At 41.0% G+C, this 26319-nt stretch overlaps 1 protein-coding gene across 1 annotated transcript in view; it reads left to right on the plus strand.

Moving 5' to 3' along the window:
- Positions 1-21339, plus strand: part of ube2f (ubiquitin-conjugating enzyme E2F (putative)) — a 79896-nt gene extending 58557 nt beyond the window's left edge. The window contains exon 10 of the mRNA XM_034694123.1: positions 20447-21339. Coding sequence (XP_034550014.1) covers positions 20447-20497 — 51 coding nt within the window. The 3' untranslated portion in view covers positions 20498-21339. The remainder of the gene's footprint in view (positions 1-20446) is intronic.
- Positions 21340-26319: the final 4980 nt, after the last annotated feature.

A 26319-nucleotide genomic window follows, 5' to 3' on the forward strand; every position in this document is an offset into this window, starting at 1 on the left:
TAATTCTTTTTACCATCAGACAAAGTTTCAGTGCAAACAGAAACTTTCTTCATTGGCATGATGATGATTTAATTTTGAAGTCCCCATAGAGTCTAAGATTTGCTCTCCATAATCTAATTCACACTCGAGCTGCTGTACAGAAAATGTATTTGGCAAAGATTCCCGATTCCTGCAGTAACTACATTTCCTGAGGTGAGATTACGTTTTGATTATCAGATGAGAGTGCTTTAATCTGGTGTGATGGGCTGAAGACAAAGAGCACACAGCTGCCTTCCTGCAGTGGATGGCTGTTGTGTTATATTGAAGGGCTCTATATGGAACAGGTGCATATAGTGTTTCTATTAAAAAAAGCACTTCACCTGTTTATTCTGAGCCTCTGCAGCAGACAGCAGCGCTACATCATTTGTAAGTCAAATCAGCAAACTAAACCAGAACTCTGAATTCCCACAGTCCTCTGCACTCCCCCTCGGTGATGTTTTTATTACGCGTGTGGGTGATTGTGTATGTATTTGTACACATCTACATTCCTGAGTGACTTTGTGAATGTATTTCTTCAAACTTGAACTCCAGTTTTACTTTACCAAGGACTCTCCATTCAGCCTTTTTTACATAAACAATGACAGACGTTGAGCCGGCGTGGTAGCTGTTGAATGCCAGCCTTCCTTTGAGCAAAAACATTCAAGCTGTTTCACAAAGATTGGCACTCTTTCTAATTGATTGCTGATGCCTTATTCCCTCTATTCCTCAGTGTTTTTCTCCCCCACTAATTTCTATCTCATGCATCATTAGGGTTGAAAAAATTCCAGGGAATTATCAAAGTTGGAAACTTTCCATGGGAATTTATGGGAATAAACGTGAATAAATCAGGAATTGACTAAATTGAAGGTTGGCTCTTAATAGAGAACTTAGATATAGTTGGGGAAAATATATTTCAGCTTAATCCTGACTAAAACAAACAGATTTCATGTAAGTACAGTTGAATATCTCTGCTATTCCTCAATCACATGCACATAGCACACTGCTTACTGCAGGGCTATTGAGACCACGCCCCCTACATGCACTGTGCATTCCTCCATCACATGCACACATGATTTCTAGAATCCTGCAGAGGCTTGAGAAGCTTGAGGGAAGATGCTTTTTGATTTGCATGTTGAATGGGACTTTGTTGGAGGGAGAGGGGCTCTTTTCATTTAACATTTTGAATGGGACTTTGTTGGGGGGAGAGGGGCTCTTTTCATTTAACATTTTGAATGGGACTTTGCTGGGATTGCATTTTTGAAAATTTTTGAATGGGTTGGGTCGGAGGGATGAGTAATATTAAACTCAACATTCATGTTTTTGTTCTTCAATGAACTAATTGATTGTTCAATAAAATATTTAACACTTGATGAAGTTCTACTTACAAATATATCTGTTTTAATTGTATTATTTTGGATGGATGTCTGCTTATAACAAAACAAATATTTACGCTTGGATATGACACCTTTCCATTAAAATACCCTCAATTCCCAGTTAATTCCCAGTTAATTCCCAGTTAATTCCCATAATTCCCATGGAAAGTTTCCAATTTGGAATATTTCCGCAATTCCCCAGCTTAACTTCCCATGGAAATTAACCTGAAATTTTCCACCACTTTGCGACCCTATGCATCACCTATCTTTCATTCAGCTCTCTCTCAGTGCATCAGATGGTGTCAAAAAGCAGTGAGAATCTGACATTCTCAGTGTTTTCCTTTCCCAGTGTGTCAGCTGAGATAATGTATCTCAGAAGGGGGGCCTCTGACCAGAGACGCAGCTGTTAGGAGCAGTTTGAATTGACTTGAGAGACGCTTAAAGCATTTTAAAGCACAATATTTGACCTTTGGCATTCTGCAAGCACCCATTCCCATGATGCATTGGGGTGTGCCCAGCAGTGTGTGATAATGGCTGCCATGTGACCCCATTAGATGTGAGAGCGCGTTTCTGTTTTTGTGAGGGGAGAGAATGAAAAAGTGCGTGTGAGAGAAATGATTGCTGCTTTTTGGCAGAGGTTAGGATTGTTTAGATGAGTCAGGAGGATGTAGGATGACGGTGTCAATTTGGAGCCTTTGATGAAGTCAATACAAAGAGGTTCTTGTCTTTCGGTGTCAGAAACACACATTAATATGTCAGGCTGTGTATACACTGTAATTTTGTATAAATGTCATGGTGGGATGTCGGCTCACACTGCAAAAGTGATTCATTGTAATGCACAACCAAGGCTAACGAATGATCTGCTCTCACTGAGCTGTCTGTCAGGCCCGACCTTAGTGCTCACAAAGTTTGTGTCAAACCAGGACAGAGCATTGACAGGTGTCAACAAAGTCAGTGTTTCCCCTTGTTTCACAGGCACCGTGGCAAGAGGACAAAAGAGGTTATTTATAGAAAAACATTTAAATCCTAACAAATGTTATCTCAAGATGCTTTTACAAACATAGCAGGTCTAGACCAGGGGTGTCACACATACAGCCTGCGGGCCAAAACCGGCCTACCAGAGGTGTCAATCTGGCCTGCGGGACAGCTTTGCAAGGTCCAAAAATTACAGAGAAGACACTAACTGCTATTTTTCAGTAAAAGTAACTAATATTTAAAACTAGTCCCCTGTAGGTCGCCTAAAATCATAGTGCTGACATAGCGCACTAGACTTTTTTTTACCCTAAGTGAGAAAATAGATTACTTGCACTTTGCATAATCTGGTTGAAATTCATGGAGACCTTTTAGAGTGTTTCATGATCCAATCAACACTAAAGTTAACGTATATGTAAATATTAGGGGTGCAACGATACTCAAAATCCACGTTTCGGTTCAGTTCGATACGTTTTTGTCACGGTTCAATATGTTTACGATACAGAAAAAGAGAAATGTCCATGCCTTTTTTTTTTACTTGTAGTTTATTGAAATTTCCAACATTTGTTTCAGCTCAAAAGCAGTTTTTAAATTAAATTAAATGTATCAGGGGCAGCTATACCTGACACATGTTCTGCTGTGCATGGGGGGGTTGCGTGTGTGTGTGTGTGTGTGTGTGTGTGTGTGTGTGTGTGTGTGTGTGTGTGTGTGTGTGTGTGTGTGTGTGTGTGTGAATCTGTCTGTCTGCGTGTCTGTCTGTCTGTCTGTCTGCGTGCGCATTTGCCGTGTGCGATAGAGTGCAGAGGAGAATTGTGAATGCGCGACCATGTAGAGACAGAAATGACATCCCGTCATGTAAATAAGATAAATAACATAAGGATATTTAGTCTGTTAAATAAAAGAACAAGGTATAGACCTGATCTATGAGAGAGGGAACCTTAAATCACTTCTGCTTTGACTTCCAAGGGGGGGCAGAACCCGACGGGTGCGCGCCCGATGTAACGGCAGGAAAACACTGTCCGGTATCAGGCTGAAGTCTAACACAGCATGCAGTATAAGACCACAAGTAATGCATATACACACTTTAAAAACAGATCATCCAGACTAGCATCACTACAGGACCACGGAATCACTCTGCTCTGCAACCAAAGCGGATCACTTGTGCTTCCCTCTCGTTCGGGCGCGCGCTCACACACACATACGTGAACATATGAACCCAGCAGACTGTCGTATGGTGAAATATATATTTCCAGATGAAGCACAGTTAAAACAAACGTGACCAGCTTGGACTGAATGAATGAGGGAGGAGCGCGCAGTTCAGTGGACCTGCGCTCGACAATGCATCCGCTGAACTTTCAGCACAGAGCGCCTCGCCAGACGTTGATTAAATAAATATAAAATTGCGTATCGTTCGGTTCATAGGGCGTACCGAACTGTGACCACTGTATCGAACGGTTCGATACAGATACACGTATTGTTGCACCCCTAGTAAATATGTCAGATTTGAATGGTGTATCCACAATCTTTGAAAGGGCCCTTATATTGTACGCATGCTTACCATACATGTGCATTGCAGGCCCTGCCCCCCGAAAGCCCCGGGACCTTTGAAAAGTACTACCCCCCTAGCAGGGGCTGTTTAGGGGGGAGATTATGTCCTCCTGAACTAAATTCAGACCCTGGGTCCACCGGTCGAAACGCACGTAGTTCAGGGATAAAGTTCCTCCGGTCGAAAAACACCTTTCCATGTAAAGGTGAAAAAAAAAAACAGGGAGAGCATGATGATGTATTTATTGAACACAGAACACCACCAAATATATATAAATACAGTATATCCACATATTGAAATATCAAATAATATAATTTTAACACTCTTAAGTTGGTTCGGACTGTTTGTGAGTGTAATGTGCATGTCTTCATGCTGCACTTAATTTTTCTTGGCTTTAGGCATCATTTGCTCTCAGATAATTACTTACTGATCAGTCATGTCACCTTTACTGATAAACTGTGACATGGTCTCAAATATTAAAAGTGCAAATGAGACAAACACAGTGACATTGCAGTTTCAAGAGATGAATCCATAAATGTTAATTAGAAATGTCACACACACCAAACCACACGCACATACTGCAGGTACATTAAATTTAGCATGTTTATACAAAGTGATTTTTCCTGCTTGGACTCACTCTTTCTCGTCCTTGTAACTGCTTATTGCATGAACTATTGGATGTCTTGAATGCAGGGAGTTGTGAATAATAGAGTGATTATAGACTCAGTCTGTTGGTTTGCTGCTGTTTCTTGACCCAGAGTCTTGTACGAAATAGATTTGCAAGACCCAGTTGCTGGTCCTTGTTTATAGGTTAATACCTAAGGCACACTGCTGTGTTATATCATCAGACCTCAGCTGTGCTGCTGCTGAAAAGCAACTTTAAAGGCTGTTTGTTTTTTAGTAAGTAACAGAAAATGAGGGTTATATGGAAAGTTTTGAATTTGTTTCTAACACGCCAGTTCAGAAAATGTTAAGATTATGAGTTTTGACCTAATAAGGATATGACTGACTTGGCTGACAGGTGGGAACCATAGCTGTTGGCGAGGAAGCTCAAACTCCGCCTCTTTACCTCACACCAAAAGCTGATTTATACTTCTGCATCGAATCGATGGCGTAGCCTACACCGGGGGTCTGCGTAGCTCCCATACCTGTGCAGAGGCCTACACACGTAGCTGATGTGCACCTCCTCCAAAATATAACAACCTGTAGAAGCGACACGGACCACAAGCCCTGTGATTGGTCCGCTCGGCACTAGGTTGCCCTCATTTACTGCACTTCCAGAATCCCGGACATCAGCCGTGTATTTCATTTCCTCTTCTTTATTTTTCATGTAATCATGTCTGCATGATAAACAGCAACATGTATCAGCTGTAGATTAACATAACACAGCAGTTGAGCTCAGCATATCCAATATGGCTGCCGCAGTCAATTGGCTTCAAAACAGTGCTCAGAAACAGATGGGTGACGTCACGGATACTATGTCCATTATTTATACAGTCTATGGTCTATGTCTTTAACCCTGAAATATTGAACCTGAACCTGCCCTATTTTATTATTCATTATTTATATTTAAAATATTTTCATGAAAAATCTAATCATTTTTTTCCACTATGGAATGTTAACACTGTAAATAAAAGAGAAGCAGAAAAAAAAACATCAATTTTGCCGTTGACTTGTGTAAATACATTTTCTGGATGTTTCCGTGCCGCCTCACTGATCTGTTGTAATTCTCTGGGCTTCCAACAACTGAAAACACAAAGCCATCCATCCATGACCCACTCCCACTGAGTCTCAGCCTGCTGCAATCAACTTCCGCAGCGAGTGGGTGGAACTGAGGGAGAGTGTGTCTCAGCTCACGTGTATGCTTTTGTGCTTGGATGTGTGTGTGTGTGTGTGTGTGTGTGTGTGTGTGTGTGTGTGTGTGTGTGTGTGTGTTAAGGTTTTTCGAGTGGAACTCCTCATGTGGCTGCTCTCTGAATACATTTCCTGCTTGAAGTGGCTGAAAGGGAACATCCACACGGGCAATTTAAAGGCTGATTTATACTTCTGCGTCTCCCCTACGCAGCAGGGGCTGACGCGGACATGAGCCCCACATACTTGTGCGTCGGTGTGTCTGTGTCGCGCAGCAATTCTCCGCCGAAACGCCTGAGGGCAGTGCGGTCTCTCTGATAGCCGGCCGCCTGCTTGCGGTCCAGCTACGATCTCTGTTTACTTTTCCACAGAGTTTCAGAGCGTGTTATGTAAATCTACAGCTGATACATGTTGCTGTTTATCATACAGACATGATTACATGAAGAATAGAGAGGAGGAGATGAAATACACGGCCGATGTGCGGCCGATGTCCGGGATCCCGGAAGTGTTGTAAATGCGGGAAAGACAAAGCCGCCGAGCGGACCAATCACAGAGCTTGCGGTCCGCGTCGGCTCTACGGGGAGTTACATTTTGGAGGTGGGGGCCTACGTCAGCTACGTGCGTAGGCCTGTGCGTAGGTACGGGAGCTACGCGGACCCCCAGCGTAGGGTACGCCATTGATTCAACGCAGAAGTATAAATCAGCCTTAAGAGTGTGTGTTGGAGTGTGTAGTATATGTGTGTGTCGATTATCAGTCCTGTTCATTTGTGGCAGGTTGATGGAATGTGGGTTTGTGTGTGTGTACTAGCATAGACACCTGTGTAACAAGTAAGGGATAATGTATGGTTAGCAGGTTGTTATGGGAAAAACAATCCCGACAGGTTCAGACAAGACCCTGATGCGAAGCTAACTATACATTATCCCGCTTATTACCCGGCTACTAACTTAAAATACAAACACGTTGTCAAAAATATTTATTAAAAGATTGTTTATTGATTTAAAGTGATTTCTGTACACAGTTTTAAAAAAAATAGTCCCAGTGATTCGACGTAAGCATTGAATCCTTATGTGTACATAAATCACTTTAAATCAATGAAATATTCTTTTAATAAATATTTCTGACAACATGTTTGTACTTTAAGTTAGTAGCTGGTTAATAAGCCAGATAATGTATGGTTAGCTTCGCATCAGGGTCTTGTCTCACCCTGTCGGGATTCTTTTTCCCATAACAACCTGATAACCATACATTATCCCTTACTTACAGTGGGGCAGAAGTATTTAGTCAGCCACTGATTTTGCAAGTTCTCCCACATAGAAAGATGAAAGAGGTCTGTAATTTTCATCAGAGGTACACTTCAACTATGAGAGACAAAATGAGAAAAGAAAATCCAAGAAATCACATTGTAGGATTTTTAAAGAATTTATTTGTAAATGATGGTGGAAAATAAGTATTTGGTCACCATCAAACAAGCAAGATTTCTGTCTCTCACAGACCTGTAACTTCTTCTTTAAGAAGCTCTTCTGTCCTCCACTCGTTACCTGTATTAATGGCTCCTGTTTGAACTGGTTATCTGTATAAAAGACACCTGTCCACAGCCTCAAACACTCAGACTCCAAACTCAACCATGGCCAAGACCAAAGAGCTGTCCAAGGACACCAGGAAGAAAATTGTGGACCTGCACCAGGCTGGGAAGAGAGAATCTACAATAGGCAAGCAGGTTGGTGTGAATAAATCAACTGTGGGAGCAATTGTAAGAAAATGGAAGACATACAAGACCATTGATAATCTCCCTCGATCTGGGGCCCCACGCAAGATCTCATCCCGTGGAGTCAAATGATCATGAGAACGGTGAGCAACAATCCCAGAACTACACGGAGGGACCTGATGAATGACCTGCAGAGAGCTGGGACCAAAGTAACAAAGGCTACCATCAGTAACACACTACGCCCAGAGGGACTCAAATCCTGCAGCGCCAGGCGTGTCCCCCTGCTTAAGCCAGTACATGTCCAGGCCCGTCTGAAGTTTGCCAGAGAGCATATGGATGATCCAGAAGAGGATTGGGAGAATATCATGTGGTCAGATGAAACCAAAATAGAACTTCTGGTGAAGACTTACAGGAAACGTTTGACCTCTGTCATTGCCAACAAAGGTTATGTTACGAAGTATTGAGTTGAACTTTTGTTATTGACCAAATACTTATTTTCTACCAATAATTTACAAATGAATTCTTTAAAAATCTTACAATGTGATTTCCTGGATTTTTTTTTCTCATTTTGTCTCTCATAGTTGAAGTGTACCTCTGATGAAAATTACAGACCTCTCTCATCTTTCTAAGTGGGAGAACTTGCAAAATCAGTGGCTGACTAAACACTTTTTTGCCCCACTGTACTTGGCATTCAGGTGGACAATATTAGAAATACAAGCCGGAAGCTGAGGATTATAAACACCATTTAATGTGAAGTCTAATGCAAGGGCTTAGAAAAGGACCATAACATGTAGTCAATACTTCTCATTGATGTACAATCAAAAACATTCTGCACACTTTTCTCAAACTTCAAAGAAAAACTGAAGGGTTGTTTTTCTTTTTTTTAAATGAGTTCGTATGTACATTTTTAAAGGGGACCAAATAACCTGGTAGCACATTGCTTTGGTGCATCAAAATATGCACTGTATGTGTTTAGAAACACATACAGATGAGGATTAATTTCCCTAAAAAAAATGTTGATATTCATCAATATGTATAGTCTTAAAGGCAGCAGAGAGGGAAACTGTCCAAGCAGTGAGAGCCAAAGTGCAAAGGCTCTTACCCTTTCACTCACTACCCAGCAGCCACTGCCATTGTTTTAATGTCAGAAGTCTCTGAAATGGCAAAAGGATGAACTGCCAGCAAACAGAAGAGTTCAAAAACCTGCAGTGCAAAAGACGAGCATCAGCAGTTTAACAGGAAGTAAAATATGGATGCCAGTGTATCTCCAACACACTGCACTATTTTGTGCTGTGTGCTATAAATTGATATTGACTTCTACTTAAGCACACGGAGTGACAGGGGGGGACCTTGAAGGGTGTGTGAGTGGTTAAGTTCCAAAGTTCATGCGTTCCCTTGTCCTCCTCTGCATACTAAATCCTCTATATCCACACTAATTGCTACTCAGCAACATGACAGACCACCTGTCTCTTCCTCTCCCTGTTTTACATGACCATGCTCCTCAGGTACCTCAAGTGGCTTAGCCTCTTCAATCAATAGCCAGTCAGATCAAGGAACACACAGAGAGAGGGGCACACACACACACACACACACACACACACACACACACACACACACACACACACACACACACTGCATCCTTAACTAGCTTCTGTGCTTGTTATTAGCTCTCTGCCCTGAGCATCGATCCCGGTGGCCCTGTAGGTCTCATTAAAGTACCAGAGGAGGGAAATATAAGATATCAAGGTTGACTTTGAGCCCCACAGGATTTAGTTTAGAAACAGGAACCCTTGTGTTCACTTTTTTGTCAATATGACTGGATTTTCTGAAGCTTTAAATGTTCACTTGTCACAGTCTGAACCCTGATAATTCTATATGATTGAGGCAGATTTAACAAGAGGCTAGATAACGTCATGAAGTGTACTAGTCATGCTTTTAAAGGCTGAACTGTTGAACTCTAAAATATGTATTGTTTATGAAGGCAGGTATATAAGATTTGAGACCTTTAGTGTCTCATGCATCCTGGTCTTTTGTGAAACATGTCAGGCCATGTGGAAAAGAAACTCAAAAATAGAGTACAAAGTGATTCAAGATTAATGTCATATCCATTGAGGTTTGATTATAAATGATATAATCAAATATAACACCAGTCTACAGTCATGGCCAAAAGTTTTGAGAATGACACAAATATTACATTTTCACAAAGTCTGCTGCTTCAGGGTTTTTAGGTGTTTTTGTCAGATGTTTCTATGGTATAATGAAATACAATTAGAAGCATTTCAGAAGTATCAAAAGCTTTTATTGAGAATTACACAGAATTCATGCAATAAGTCAATATTTGCAGTGTTGACCCTTCTTTTTCAAGACCTCTGCAATTCTCCCTGGCATGCTGTCAATCAACTTCTGGACCAAATCCTGACTGATGGCAGTCCATTCTTGCATAATCAATGCTTGGAGTTTGTCAGAATTTGTGGGTTTTTGATTGTCCACCCGCCTCTTGAGGATTGACCACAAGTTCTCAATGAGATTAAGATCTGGGGAGTTTCCTGGCCAAGGGCCCAAAATCTTAATGTTTTGTTCCCCGAGCCATTTTGTTATGACTTTTGCTTTATGGCAAGGTGCTCCATCATGCTGGAAAAGGCGTTCTTCATCACCAAACTGCCCTTGGATGGTTGGGAGAAGTTGCTCTCGGAGGACGTTCTGGTACCATTCTTTATTCATGGTTGTGTTTTTAGGCAAGATTGTGAGAGAGCCCACTCCCTTGACCGAAAAGCAACCCCACACATGAATGGTCTCAGGATGCTTCACTGTTGGCAAGAGACAGGACTGATGGTAGCGCTCACCTCGTCTTCTCCGAACAAGCCTTCCTCCAGATGCCCCAAACAATCGGAAAGGGGATTCATCAGAGAAAATGACTTTACCCCAGTCCTCAGCAGTCCAGTCCCTGTACCTTCTGCAGAATATCAGTCTGTCCCTGATGTTTTTACTGGAGAGAAGTGGCTTCTTTGCTGCCCTCCTTGACACCAGGCCTTCCTCCAAAAGTCTTCGCCTCACTGTGCGTGCAGATGCACTCACACCTGCCTGCTGCCATTCCTGAGCAAGCTCTGCACTGGTGGTGGCCCGATCCCGCAGCTGTAACACCTTCAGGAGACGGTCCTAGTGCTTGCTGGACTTTCTTGGGCGCCCTGGAGCCTGTTTGGCAACAATTGAACCTCTCTCCTTGAAGTTCTTGATAATTGGATAGACGGTTGACTGAGGTGCAATCTTACTCGCTGCTATAAACTTCCCTGTTAGGCCCTTTTTGTGCAATGCAATGATGGCTGCACGTGTTTCCTTGCAGGTAACCATGGCTAACAGATGAGGAACAATGGTGTCATGCACCATTTTCCTTTTAAAGTGTCCAGTCACTCAATCATGACAGATTGATCGCCAGCCTCGTCCTCATCAACACCCACACCTGTGTTAATGTGTGTGACACCTGTGTGTCATTGAAATGATGTTAGCTGGTCCTTTTGTGGCAGGGCTGAAATGCAGTGGAAATGTGTTTTGGTGATAAAGTTCATTTTCAAGGCAAAGAGGGACTTTGCAATTAATTGCAGTTGAGCTGATCACTCCTCATAACATTCTGGAGTATATGCAAATTGCCATTATAAAAACTGAAACAGCAGACTTTGTGAAAATTAATAGTTGTGTCATTCTCAAAACTTTTGGCCATGACTGTATGTGTTGTGTGTCTCTTCTGTCAAGCCGTTGCCAAAGTTGCGTTTTGACATTGTATGTCTACTTCGGCGTGCTGAGCACAGTCTACTTTTCTCCTGCAGTTTGTCTTACTATTTTTTTAGAAAGCAGCAGCTTCACTATTGTGCTGCTGTGTTTATGGTTGTTGACAAAACAGGCTGGTGATTGTAAGAAGTCTTATTTAAGATTTTCTTTTTCATGATCTGTATTGATTTGTTTGAATTTGTCTGTCTAGTCTTCCTCTCGGTGAGCCAGGTTCCTGACTACACCAACACTGACTCAGCTTCTCTTGATGAGGTGGATGGCAAACAAATTCATTTCTCAAAGAGACAGGCTCCATGACTATTTATGCAAATGATGACTGAGAGCAATGCAAATTATGGAGGCAGGTGAGGCTCATAGTAACTAGTTGTCATCATAACCTTCTCAAACTTTCTCCAGTCTGTTGCTGTAAGTTTCAATCTAAGATCCAGTTGTATTGTGGAAGCTCTGTTGCCTTTTAGGTTTTGAAAGTCAATGGAAAGAAAGAAAGAAAGAAAGAAAGAAAGAAAGAAAGAAAGAAAGAAAGAAAGAAAGAAAGAAAGAAAGAAAGAAAGAAAGAAAGACAATAATTAATGACAGTGCTCACCAACAATCTTCAAAATAGCAGAGACTGTTATGGAAAAACTAGCAAGTGAAATTATCAACCAATACCGAAAGTGAAAATCTGTCATCCCTTTTAAAAACCTCTGGTGATAAAAGGCTCACAGCTGCAATAAGGTCAAACTTCCTTCAACTATTTATACACAGGCAATAACTTAATAACTGGAGGTAAGGTAATGGCACCATTTGGTTCTCCAGACAATGATTTTTAAATGAGAAAATTATTAAAAAGGTTCAATAAGAGAAGTACTTTGAAAGAGAATTATTCCATCAAGAAGTTTCATCTCTTCTGTATGACTTATTTAAAACGTAAAGTTAAACTTCACAGAAGTTTGACGTGGAAGCATTTTTCTGGACAGCATCCAGAAGTATCAAAGATTTCACCATTTTACTAAACGTACAAAATTCTCTAAAACACCGTCAGCCAGTGTGTGAAAACTCCTGGGACTGTTCTCACTGATCTCCTGGCTACCCCACCTCTGGATCCCTTTTAATTTCTCTCTTCTCCATTCAATTTTGTCCTTTCTTGTTGCATCCTTTCATCCTGTCCTTCCTATCATTCACAGTCTGTTTAATTTATATATCCCTGGGCTTACCAGAGCTTAGCTTGACAATTTTAACAGATTTAAAAGTAGCTGTATGTTCCCACAGGGTTTCATTTGTGTCCTCTTTCCCCTGACGGAGGTACCTGTACAGAATCGCTGAAGGAGAGGAGAGTTAATTGCCTTCCACAGTTGAAGGAGAGCCAGAAACTGTAAGCTGTAGCCTAACAGTGTTTTAATCGACTGCTGGGTAAACTAGGCGCCTTCGAGCCAATGAACTGCAGAGTAATATGCAGTCTCAGCTAGTTTCTGCTCAGTGAGAGGAAGGAGGAACAAAGTAAGAAAGTAGGGTGTATAGGATAAAGAAAGTCTTTGAATATGTGTGAGGCAGCATTATATTCATTGTTAGCATCTGTGATGGAACTCTTCGACTGCTCATTCAAAGACATTTTGAGATTTCATTAAACTCATTAAGTAACGTTTTGAGGATTTTTATCACATAACAACCTGCTCAGAATAAATGATTCCACTTATACGTAAAGAGGCGGGCTTTGAGCCTCCTAGCCAACAGCTACAGTGCTCCCGCCTGTCAATCAAGTCAGCTGTGCCTCTCATTGGAAGACTTGTAATCTTAATATCTTTGAAATTGCAGCATTATTTAAACATTCCCCCCCCCCTACAGTGTGTGCTGAGCGAGAAATGAGCCATCCAGACTACACTGGTTTTTTGAACCAGGCTGTAAACATGTTTATTTCTGCTGTAAAGATCGTCTTCTTTGAATGGGTGTGTATGTGGTTTCTGGTACTTCCAGAGCCAGCCTCAAGTGGACAGTTGATAAACTGCAGCTTTTAGCACATCTGCATTGGACTCATATTATTAGACCGGAGGTTGCCGCTTGGTCAGTATTGACACATATTCAACATACTTTGATGTATTGTAGCCTGTTTGAGATCCTCTCAACACGTTTAACCCTGGTTTATTATTTTCCTCTGAGCTTATTGCTTGAGGCTAACAGTGGCATGAATCATATTTCAAAATGTAACCAGCTCAATAAAAACAGAGGCTTGTAATATGATGATACACTGCAATCCATTACAAGCTATTTGTTTGTTGCCTCGGGCTTTATTGTGAGGAATGTTAGACGGTATTTGAATTTAACTCTGCTGCTTTGCACATTGCTTATTGCTTGGGCTTGACGCCTGGCCTCTGAGCCCAAAGATTATAAAGATAATAGAACTATTTGAATCACTGGCCTTTCAAAGTGCATCAAATCAGATTGTTAGAAGCTTAAAAATGAAGAGAGCATCTGGGAGGTCCCAGTGGTAGTGTTAGTTTAAGCTTTAGTCTTATCTCTTCATTTGGAAAGCCTTGTTTTTTTGCTCATAGTGCTACAGCCCTGACACCAACCAAAATATCATGAGCAATGAGAGACACCCTCACTGTCTGTGCAAGCAAAACTCAGCTCACCGTGCTGGTGTAGGCCACTCATCCAAGAGGGAGAAATCCCTCCGCAGCAAGTGGCCAATCCATCATCTCTCAGTGGACAGATACTCACACTGCTGTCATCACTGCTGAAGTTTTTGTCGCTGGCAGCTTTTCAGCATTCCTGTCCGTCATTTGTGTTTCTACACACACACACACACACACACACACACACACACACACACACACACACACACACACACACACACACACACACACACACACACACACACACACACACCATGTCCCTGTCCCATCGCTCTCCTTCTCTTCCTTCTGACTCGTGTCTTTTCTCACGTCCTCTCACACAGTAGCACCAGAAATGCACGTATGACTTACTGACCACTGGGGTTATGGCATAAATCAGTTGCTGATGTCAGAGTGGGACACTTGGATGGAACATTTCATGTTGCACTGCAGTACAATGGGAGCATGACACTATTTTTATTAATTTTTTTTACTCTTATATTTTATTGTTTTTCATTTAAATCAAAACATTACAAAAATACAAAATAAAATACACACAAATAACCCTACACACACTCATGTGTACACATTTACATGAACATAGACCGTGGCAGTGGGATACATGGTTTGTTTTTTAAATCAACTTAGAATGACTCCTTCTTTAGCAGTGAGTCTCCGTGGTGACTCTGTGAGAGGACTCATAGGCGGTCCATTTCTCCCACTTTTTTTTAATTCCGTATGTTGCATCCTCAAAACATGTGAGTCTTTCCATGTTATTTATTTCCTCCACAATGTTCAGCCAGTTTCTCAGGGGTGGAGGGTCCTCTTTGTACCACTTCTTGGTAATCGCCATCTTAGTTGCTGCAAGCAATATTTTAATCAAGTATCTGTCCTCAAACTGAACAACCTTCCCAGTCAGGTTACCAAGATACAATACCAAAAATGTCTTCAGTATTTCATACCCCAGAATCCTTTTCAACTCCATCCACACATCTTCACAGTATTTTTCCAATTTTGTACATTTCCAGAAAAGATGTGTGTGATCAACGTTTACTTCCCCACACAGTCTCCTGTTTGTTGTTCAGCTGAAAATGAACTTTTGATCTTTGGTGTAATGAAAAATCTAACAATGTTTTTTTCAACAAAACTCCTTCCACATCCTGGAGCTGGTGGTTGTTTGCTGTATGTTACATACATAATCCCTATCATCAGTTGATAACTGCAACTTTCTTTTCCCCATTTGTCTCTAATATAGTGTGTCAGATGACCTTTACTCATGGCTAATCCTTGATATAGCGTTGAAATCACTGTTTATATTGTTCTAATGTGCTTTCCACAGAGTCACAGTTACTTTATTTAGTTCCTTTGGGAAATCTGGTTAAATGTCTTCAGCATGACACTATTTAATAGCCTAGAGCAGGCATGTCCAAAGTACGGCCCGGGGGCCAATCGCGGCCCAAGGTCCATTTATTTATGGCCCCAAGCTTCCATCTTAAATTGTGTTATTTATGGTACAGAAATTAATCACATTCTGAATCATCTGTACATTTGCAGTTTCTTTCAAGCACACAAACAAAAATAAAGTCAATCCAGAAACGTCTCAAAAAGCTTCATATGGACTTCTTGTATAAAAGCCAAAACACTGGGAATTCTACAAGACGGCAATGAAGAAGAAACACAAAACATCTAAAGCTGACAGGTTTTCAAATGAATGTTTTTATCATGATGTGAAATGTTCTTGATGAACACTAAAAGTTCAGAAGACACAAAAGAGGACACAAGACAAAGCCAAAATTATGAAACTGCACAGAAAAGGCAGAATTTGATGTTCAGAACGCAGGAAAATAATTATTTAGTTACAAAATGTTGTCTGCTGGTCAGAAAGACTTAAAAACAACATGAAAAAGAAGTGTGATGAAATCCAGATCGTGATCCTGCCATAGAAAAATAATGATACAATATTTTTTCCCTGCATTGCCCGACCCGAATGAAAAACATTTTCCTCCAGAAGAAGATACAGTTTGCTCATGTTTACGTGGCTTGTGGAGAACTGAGGACTTCCTATTTACTGTTTTATTGAGAACAAATTTAAAATAATTGTTATTAAATAGATATTTCATATATAACTCTTATGATTACTAAGTCTCAGTAGGAGCCTCTGGCCCTGAGGTATTCTGACAACATCATATATGGCCCTCTTTAAAAAAAGGTTTTGACACCACTGGCCTAGAGCATGGTGGTGATGGATAGAGAGTAGTGCTGCACAATATATCTAAAATTCACCGTCATCGCCATATCAACATGCGCGATATACACATTGCAAAATACTGCTTGAACTGCAATAAATTGTACTCCTGATTGTACTCAGTGTGCCATGCATTCACCCTCTGCATGACAATGTATTTGGCCAATCAGATGGAGCCCTATACTGCCCTATATGCCTGCCCCCTACGCCAACAATTATAAATGTTCATCAACAACTCATTTTTTCAAGACGAAAACGAGACTATGACGAGCTAAAGTGCATCACTGATAATAAAAACCCTGACGTACATATGTTTAGTTTATGTTGACGAGACGAAAACTTTAGTGTTGGACCGTCGGACATTAAGAATCCATGTTTCCCTCTGTGCTGTGCGTCTTTAAAGATAAAAGTGATGACTTCCTGTGACAGGCTGAGTTATTATCTGAGGGGCTCAGTGTTAGCTTGGTCTCTACCTGCAGCAGGTGTGCTTTATGAACCAGCTCTCCTCACCTCCATGCATCTGTCTCATCTTCATTGAGGATTTTTACCCCTGGTGTGCGTTAGTGACAAAGACACAACCGGGGGACGTCTGGTTAATATTTGATGTTTGACATTTTTACCGCTCTCACTGTAAAAAGCTCTGCGTCTAGAACTTGATTTGTTCCAGTTTGGTGAAACATCAGACACATTTAGTAAGTTTGGATCAACTCTTTGTCATCAAAGATGCAGATGCATTTCAGAGTGCCGTGAACTAACTGTCTGTCCAGTGCACCTGTCACTGCAGGTGCATTCAGGGACCATCGTAAATGTGCCATACAGCCCTTATATTGTGTTCATGGCATTTTTCTGTGAATCAAGAGAATCAAAATACAGTTAGAGTGGTCACATCAAGAATGTTTTCTTTTGACTTTTTAGCAGGGACAGGCTGAATTATTTCATTTAAGATATTAAACAAGCAAAAGTGTTTAAAAGAGTGAAATGTTGACTATTTGAACACTTGGTAGCACTGATACTGATATCTGATCGACTACATGAATTATTTTAAAGAAAGAAAATGTTCTTCAGAAATCAAAAACTAAAATGTTTTGAGTATTTTGGACTAAAACTATAAAGGGCTGAAAGACTAAAATCTGACTAAATCTAACAGGCATATTCGTCTAAAGACTAAGACTAAGTTGATTAATTGTTAATGTAGCAGCTGTAGCCAGGTGGAATGTTTTCAATAAAGCCATGTCGTTTGAATTGAAATAATGCTTATCTTTTTTTCCCCAGTGTCTGTATAAGATACTCACTGTCTGGGGTCTATGTTAGTAACAAATCCAAAGCAGAAATACTTTAACATTGTATACTTAAGTATTTGTTTATTTATTGCAAGTCATATCATCATCGCAATATTCAACTACGTTATCGCGTATCGCTTGCTTTCCTAATATCGTGCAGCCCTAATGGAGAGGGCTGACTAGTTTAGCACAGGACCAGAGAGAGGAGCCAAGAAGGGGGGGCTGGCTTTAGAAGAACACTGCAAAGCTTTACGTCTAAGACTGGTAGCTCACTTGCAGCGATGCTTATTAAAGTACAGCTTTAAGTGGTTAAAAGTCAGGTTTATTGTAGTGTATGTGTGGTGCAGTGAATAATCGATTGAGATGTGGGAAGCTGGTAAACAATAAAATATGCATGAGTGAAGCCATTCAGCTAAGTTTCCTGGACTGTCTTTGCTGTGTCCTTGCTAGAAGAATATCCAACATTTCATCATAAACTACTTTTTAAAGCTTTAGTTCAAACAGACATTAAAAGACTGAATGAGCTGCTCTTCCATTTTTGCTAATTGCTATCTCAGATTAAAACTGGTCTGCAGCCTTTAACCAAATATTGTATGTCTGCTGTAAGCATGCAGCTTGTATCAGGAGAAGTAGACTGACATATAAGGAAGATGTTGAAAGAAGTAAACTGGGTTAAATAAAACCAAAAACAGCCCAAGTGGTTGAGAAGATGGACTCAGAGGGCTTTAAATGATCTCCATTTCAAGAGATGATGAAGAGCCAGAGAAGAGGAGAGAGAGTAAAGTTCACACAGAACGTGATCTGCCAAGATGCACTCAAAAGAGTTGGGTCGATGGAGCGACCAAGTGGAGGTTATAGGCTGGCTGGCTGGATGGATGAAGGGTGGGTGGAGATGGAAAGAAGCCAGACAAAGTCAGGATGGTGTGATCAAGAGAAGGAAAATGGAGCAGTGTGCACATGACCTACAGAGATGTGAACAAGTGAAGTCAGCTCATATGATAGACGTATAAATAAGATGAATTCTTGTTCTATTCCTTTTAGTAAATTTAAAATGTACTGAATCAAATAAAACAAAGAGGGACAAATAAACCATGAAGAACTGAAGTTAAAGCAGTGGAAAAATCTCAGCTTTATATTTGTTAAGATTATGGAAAAACACAAAATGTATGATTTGACATAGACGGGTTGAAACACCTCTCATCCAGTCCAGATTGTAACCAAAGACGTTAGACATGTAGCAGGCTGGCCACACACTACACAATCTATAGAGCTCAACCGGTTGAAAAACAGTGGGAGAACACAATCATAAGGACAGTTCTGGATCCATTTTTAACATGAAATCCTTTCAACACAAACACTAGATGATCCCATAAGACCAATAGATCACACACGGAGCATGTGGAACGATCTCACAGAGATCGAACGTAACTTAAGTAGATAAGAACAGAATGAAAAAGAAAGAATTTGGGTAAATAACACAACCTGGTCTCCTTTTTTAATACTCCATTTGGCTCGGAGAACAGCTGATGACGCTTCCCAGCCTGCTCCTCTCATTGGTTAGGGCAGGTATTCTGTTGGAGGCAGTCCAACCTGGAATCGTAAATATCAAACATGTTTGATTTGTAGGACCCCAGGTCAGGGAGGCTAACGGCCAAATTCCACCAGATCTGTGTCCGGCCCGTCTCCGATCCGTCACGGCATCAGATCTGATAGGTTTCTATTCTAGTCAATGTGTTAACTTCCACTGGATCCACTCCGTTTCGTTCCTGCTGCGTCTCTCAAGTCAGAACACAACGGATCAGATACGCAAGACTTCTATTTTTACCGGATGCCGGAGCACAACGCATCAATCAGCACAGAGTAGATGGAGCGGGACAGGAAGTCAGGCACCAAAACAAAATGAAAACATCCGCTTAATTTTCAGAATAAAACCCTCTGTGTTATCGTTAGATTGTTTTTAAGTTAAAGCTGGGGTTGGTAGTCAGATTCAGATCCACTTTTTGTTATACTGGTTAAATGATCTTTCTGTCCCGATGGTAATCAATACATAATGTGTTCTTAAAAAAGAGGTAAAAAAAAAGCTGCTATCTACAGCCGGAGTAAACCTGGGAAAACATCAACCAATCCCTGCCATCAGGAGACAAATGATGAAACCAATCAAATCCCGTGCTGCCGTTCTGCCCGCCTCCTGCAGAGCGTACATTTCATGTTTGTTTGTGTTTTTAACTTTCACTATGAGAATGTTTTGGTGTTTTCTTACCGCTGAGTGAGACATGAGTTGACGTAGTGCAAAACACAAACCATGTGCTGAGGACCGGTTTTGAATCAGTCACCATCATATGGTCGTGAATCAGCGGCGCTCGTGCATGTGAGCGGGGGCGTCGTTTTGGAGGAGCTCCGAGGGGAGGGGGGGAGGGGTTAGACGGAGTCCTGAGGAAATGCTACATTCAAATTCATGCTAGTTCTCCATGACTACCAACCCTAGCTTTAACTATGAAAACAAAATATCATTTTGAGCAGAGCCAGGTCTGGAGTCAACAGGCCAGAGGCTTTCAGAGGACCAGAAAGACAACATGGATGAGGAGAGGAGGAGAATCCTTGATTCAGTGATTACTGCAGGAAAACCTCGGTCACATGACTCCAGCTATCTGGTGGTCCTGCTCCGTGCTGCGCTCCGAAAACACAACCGGTGGGTGTTGACAGACAAGAGAGCACGGAACAGGACCGCAGCGGATTGGAGACGGACTGAACACGGATCTGGTGGAAGTCCTGTGTTAGACTCTGTTGGGAGCAGTAAAATATTCATATTGACACCATACACCTGAGGATTAAAAACTAATTGCTTTCGACAAGCCCTGAATCAGGTCACGCCTACCCCATCACTGTGGGTGGCAAATCAGGCCCTAAATTGAGCCTAGAATCAGGTCCAGAATTCAGATGCACTGTATATTGTAGATTAATTGTTTCGTGTTTATTGTCTTCTTTGCTTTATGGGTAGGTTTGTTTCTCTTCTTCTTCTCTAAAATATGTCTTTTCCACCTAACTCTCATACTCTTTCTCTCCCCCTCTCTGTCTCCAATCCAGGAGGATTTCCGAAATAAGGTTCAAGAATACATCAAGCACTACGCCAGATGATAGGAGCACCGGCTACGTACGCCAGCCTGCACCAACCAACCAAACTGCTCTACCTTGCCTCTGCTAACCTTGGCCAACTCCCCCACGTGTGTGAATCAACAGCTGACTCTCTGACTCTTACCGACCCCCTCCTCTCGACACAGCTCTGCCCATGACCTGCTGTTCACCTGATTGCAATAAAATCCACATTGAAGGAACAAAATAAAAACGAGAGAAAAAATAATGAGGAAGGGCTTGCATACAAAAGAAAATTGTGCTTTAATTATACTAATCAATGAGTGTTACAATGACCACAATGTCTGTCCATTGTGGCGAGATGATTGAATGACGCCGCTCACTCGGGTGTCCCTGAGCCGGACAAAAACGAGCCATGGCGACAAATGGCGAGGGATGAGATCGAGTGATTCAACGGCGGGGAAAAAAAAACAACGAAAGGAAATGACATTCAGATGTTTTAAAAATGGATGAATCAAGAGACAGAATATCTGTTGCTATCAGTTCTCTGTTCCAGTGCCTGCCATGTTTGTGTCGCTAAAGAGAAAATGCATGTCCACAAAGACACACATACACACACTTACACACACACACACAGCGTAACATCCTTGTAGTGAAAGGTTAACATAAACACACACACAGGTTGCTGAACACTTGCCTATTAATGAAACACACAATGCAGACGGAGAGGCTACGGCCCCACCAGACAGCATGTGAATGACCACATTGTCCCGTTCTGTGTTTATTCTCCTTGCATGTGCACACACACACACACACAAATCTCAAACCCTCAGTGTGTGTTTGTCATCTCCAGTGGGAGACGTTCGACTACTAAAACCACAGCCAAGCTTATTGTACTGTGTTCAGTTTTACCTCCGAGTCCATGTTTCTCCTCTCTTTACTGTCCTTTTTTCCCTTCCTCCATCTGTCTCTCTGTTACACACAAACACAAAAACAACATAACCTTTTTTCATTGAGGATGGAGAGGTTTATTCATGCTCTCAGTGCATTCATAAAATAATGTAACAGTGACACATTTTCTCTGCAGGAAGCAATGACTGCGAGTTTAAAGGACTCATTAAGATTTAATTCTACAACCCAGCAAAACAGTGTTGTGTTTTGTCCCACTGGTTTAAAGGACAAAATGTTACTCAGCATACCAAATTAAATCCACTACAATCTACCATTATATCAAAAATGTCCCAAACAAATCTGTTAGCCTACAGTGAATAATCACCTGCATTTGAGTCCCAGTCCCCCCACCTTGGCTTAATGGGGCTTTATAGATCGTTTTGGCTCTTTGTTTAGCGACTCTGCCCGAGACTTCATTGTTCTGGTTCACTGGATAGTATCATTTCCAGCCATAACTGTCAGGAAACGGATCCAAAAACCCAAATCTGCTCAGTACTGAACAGCAGGGAGACACAGTTAGAGACAAGCTGGTGAACACAGTGCAGTATGAAAGCCAGATTCTTTTTACAGGACTAGGTCGAATCCAAAACAGTGCAGAAAAAATGAGTAGTCATTGGTGTTGCACTTATAAGTCGGACAGAAACGTGTTGGAAAATGTGTTATGACCATAGACTGTATAAATAATGGACGTAGTATCTGTGACATCATCCATCTGTTTCTGAAGCGCTGCTTTGAGGCCAATCATCGGCGGGAGCCATATTGGAAATGTTGAACTCAACTTAACTGCTGTTGAGCTAGTGTGAGGTAAAGAGGCGGGCTTTGAGCCTCCTAGCCAACAGCTACAGTGTTCCCACCTGTCAATCAAGTCAGCTGTGCCTCTCATTGGAAGACTTGTAATCTTTATAGCTTTCAAATTGCCCCGTTAGAAAAAAATTCACCCCCCGTTCAGTGTGTGCTGATCGAGAAATGATCTATCCAGACTACACTCGTCTTTTGAACCAGGCTGTAACATGTTTATTTCTGCTGTAAACATCGGCTTCTTTGAATTGGTGTGTATGTGGTTTCTGGTTCTTCCTGAGCCAGCCTCAAGTGGACACTCAATGAACTGCAGTTTTTAACACTTCTGCATCGGACTCATATTTTTAGACTGGAGGTTGCCGCTTGGTTCTGACTCTACTTTAAAATACTCCCCAAACATAGAAAAATAAATTGGCTGACAGGTCTGCCATTATACAACATGATACATCATATCAAGGCTGAGTGGGCGTGTGCAGGGATGGCCCCTCTTGAAATCTGATTGGCCATGCCTCAAAGTCCTAGACAATGATTGGCTATTTGCCTCATCATAGCTGGGACTTGATTTAAAATAGACTATTTGGGCTCCGTTGCCTTAGTCTGGATGTTAGCTTTGCAAGAATTTGGGATTGCATACTGAAGGACCTCAGAGTCCTGCACTGTTCAGCCAACATGGATGGAATAACCAGAAAGTACCCGAAATCTGAAAGTCAGATCTTTAACCTTGCAGTCATTGTTTCACTTCACTGCTGCAGTAAAAAGTTAGACATTTTACTGTCCCAAGATTTTATGAGTGCATTGTTCACCCATCATGCTGTTTACTGGGGAGTTACCGCAAGCTAACATACTAAGTACGTCTTTCTTGTAGACCGTACGCATTCTCTCTCTTTGCGAGTGTCAGGACTGTTTTATACGTTTTCAGTGTCTGGATGTGTTCTGAAAAGTAAACAGCAGAGGTTCCTGAAGACGTTTTGATTGCAAAGTTACTAGCTAACAAGCAAGCTAGTTAGGTAACATGCAAGTTATTGAGCTAGCTATTTAATATCTTGGTTGACTTTAGTCCTTTTAAGGAAGTCTTTGTTTTTCAGAGGTGGGAAGTCAACACAGTATGGCAGAATAACCTCCAGTAGGCTAACCAAGGCTAACTCACTGTCTGTTTAGCATGCTAGAGAACCTGTAGGCCTCTGTGTGCAGCTGTTCCACTGCTAACATGACTCGAGTAGAGGTTGAGGAGCACTGAACCTCGTCCAAACAAGTCAGCCAACAGGAAAACATCAAACAGTTTTTGTGAACCTCTGCTGTTGTTGATGCTGGCCATAAAATGTATGTTTATTTCGTGTATGTGTGAGAGAAAGACGGAGAGCCCATCAGTTAGCCACTGAGGGTGTAGTGTGTGGGTGGGTGTGTTCTGCTTCAGCCTGGGTAGCATTGTGCCTCCAGTTGGAGTGGTATCTCTGAACATCATGACCAGTCTCACTCCATTCAGCTCTGTGTTCACACGTCTGCATGAGGCAAAGTCTATGTGATCTGCCAGTGGTGCATTTTACTAAGGATGTCACAAAATGTAGTTTTACATTGGAGGTGTGTGTGTGTGTGTGTGTGTGAGTGTGTGCGAGCATGTTCAAAAGTTGAATTTTTGTGCTTGTTGAGTGTGTGTGTGTGTGTGTGTGAGCGCAGTTCCAGTATGATGATGTGACTTGTTAGCATGCTCTGGTTCCCTGTACCCCTCTTTCTGTTATTCTGGCCCGGGGTAAACAGCTCAGATTATTATTGTTTTCCAAGAGAAGGAAGCAGAACAGCAGAAGACACTGGATTCTGCCAAAATAAAGGACCTGACCATGTTCCAAACACCAGGACTACTGAAGTAATAAGTGAATGTGAGTGCTCCATGGCATTTTCAAACAGGGTTTTGGGCCGTTAAAGCTTCTGGGCTCGCTGTGAGAGTCTATAGCCATGGAAGTAGTTGCATCCTGGATATTGTAGTCCAGTACTTTGTACTGATTCATAGCCTTACTTGTACACCGGCTTTAACTTTCCATTGGACTCGCTGCAATACGTCCTTTATTTTGCGAGTAAGCAGTGTTTTGTGTTTCCCAGGATGTGCTTGGAAAATGTTTCTGCTCGGGCTGACTCCATCTTTGGGCCGGAGGAGGAGATTAACAGCCTGTTCTTCAAATCCTCAACCTTTTCTTTCTCAGATTGTATATTCATTTTTTAAGATATATTAAAGAGAATATGAATAAAACTTGCCTGCCTTGTTTCTGTAATCATCCACTTGTTTCACAATTGTAATTACGGTAACATTTTACAATAAGGGTCCCCTAATTAGCATTAGTTAATGCATTATTAAGCATTAATTAACAGTTTAGTAATATTTTAACAATCATTATAATGTATTACCTAACATTAACTAACACATTAGTTAATGCATTAATAAGCAGTTGATTAATGTCTACTGCTCAGAGTTAATTAATACATTATTAAGCATTAATAAAGTTACAAAACTTAATTAGTTAACCATTAGTGAATGCTTTTTGGACCCTTATTGTAAAGTGTAACACATGTATCCTTTAGGTAACACATACGCTAAAGCAAAATGAGTTGAAATGTAGTTGAAGCAACACATATAAAGAATTAAAAACATTTTATTTAGAATAAAACAGATGATCACAGATAACATCTCAACTGGCACAGAGAAGTACGGTGGCCCTGAGAGCTCACAGCACTGCAACTGAAGAAAACACATGCAAAAAGACAAAACACAAGCAAATTAAGAAAACATCTTCATCAATTTGACAACACATGCGCAGCATTTAGAAAACGCGATGCAAAGACACAATACATTAGAAAAACGTGCTGCAAATAGACAGCAACACAACACAAGTGTTTCCAGAGGACACTTAAAAGTGATGCACACGCTTATGCTTATGCTTATGAGGCAGTTTAGCATTTATAATGTGTTACTTAAGTGATGCTCTAAATAAAATGTGTTTAATTCTTTATATGTGTTGCTTCAACTACATTTCAACTCATTTTGCTTTAGCGTATGTGTTACCTAAGAGATACATGTGTTACACTTTACAATAAGGGTCCAGAAAGCATTCACTAATGGTTAACTAATTAAGTTTTGTAACTTTTATTAATGCTTAATAATGTATTAATTAACTCTGAGCAGTGGACATTAATTAACTGCTTGTTAATGCACTAACTAATGTGTTAGTTAATGTTAGGTAATACATTATAATTATTATTAAACTATTATTAAACTGTTAATTAATGCTTCATAATGCATTAACTAACGCTAATTAGGGGACCCTTATTGTAAAGTGTTACCGTAATGGCTATGATTGACTAATAGCTTCTCTATTATTAATTCATTTATTTAAATCCTCCTGGCAAAAGCCCTTCTTCAAATTGCTTATTTGTTCTACCGCCACTCAAATCCTCACGATATCCTGCAGGATTATCGATGAGGAAGGAAATCTGCTGCATGTGCTCAGTATGGATTTATTTATTGAACACTCATCAGCATTCTGTCTCTTTCCTCTCTGGGGATATTTCAGCCACTAAAGTGTAAAGAGAATGTAAATGCTTCTTTCAGTATTCAAGGTACCAAAACCATCAATCTTTTAAATGTTCCCAAACCAGGCTTTCATCACCACTGCAACAGGAGAGGTGGACTCTGTAGGTACATCAATAAAGAAGACCAAGGTGAGAGAAGTATAGTCACATAAACGATCTTGATGTGTGAAGAGTGTTTATGACAGGCAGCAACTTTTTTTATTGAATTAAAGAATAACTAAGCAAAATGTCCGCTACCAGGGAGAGATACGAAAGGCCGACTTCCAGGAAATCAAACTCTTGCTGAATTGGAATGGTTCTGAGGAGTTTGACCACAAAGTCTGGTTTATGTGCAGGTATATGTGACACAGGTCTATGTTAGGTACCCATCAACGAAATCCTGAATAATTGACTAAGGGACAAGAGGTAAATGGTCACGATTATGCAACACTCTTTCAGTGAATGTGCAAAAAGCACAACGATTTAGCATACCTGCTAACATTGGACTGTGAGAAATAGGGAGATTTTCTGGAGTATGGTAAAATCAGCCTTTACCCAGC

This window comes from Notolabrus celidotus, chromosome 10 (assembly GCF_009762535.1).
Source record: "Notolabrus celidotus isolate fNotCel1 chromosome 10, fNotCel1.pri, whole genome shotgun sequence".
NCBI classification, from domain to species: domain Eukaryota; kingdom Metazoa; phylum Chordata; class Actinopteri; order Labriformes; family Labridae; genus Notolabrus; species Notolabrus celidotus.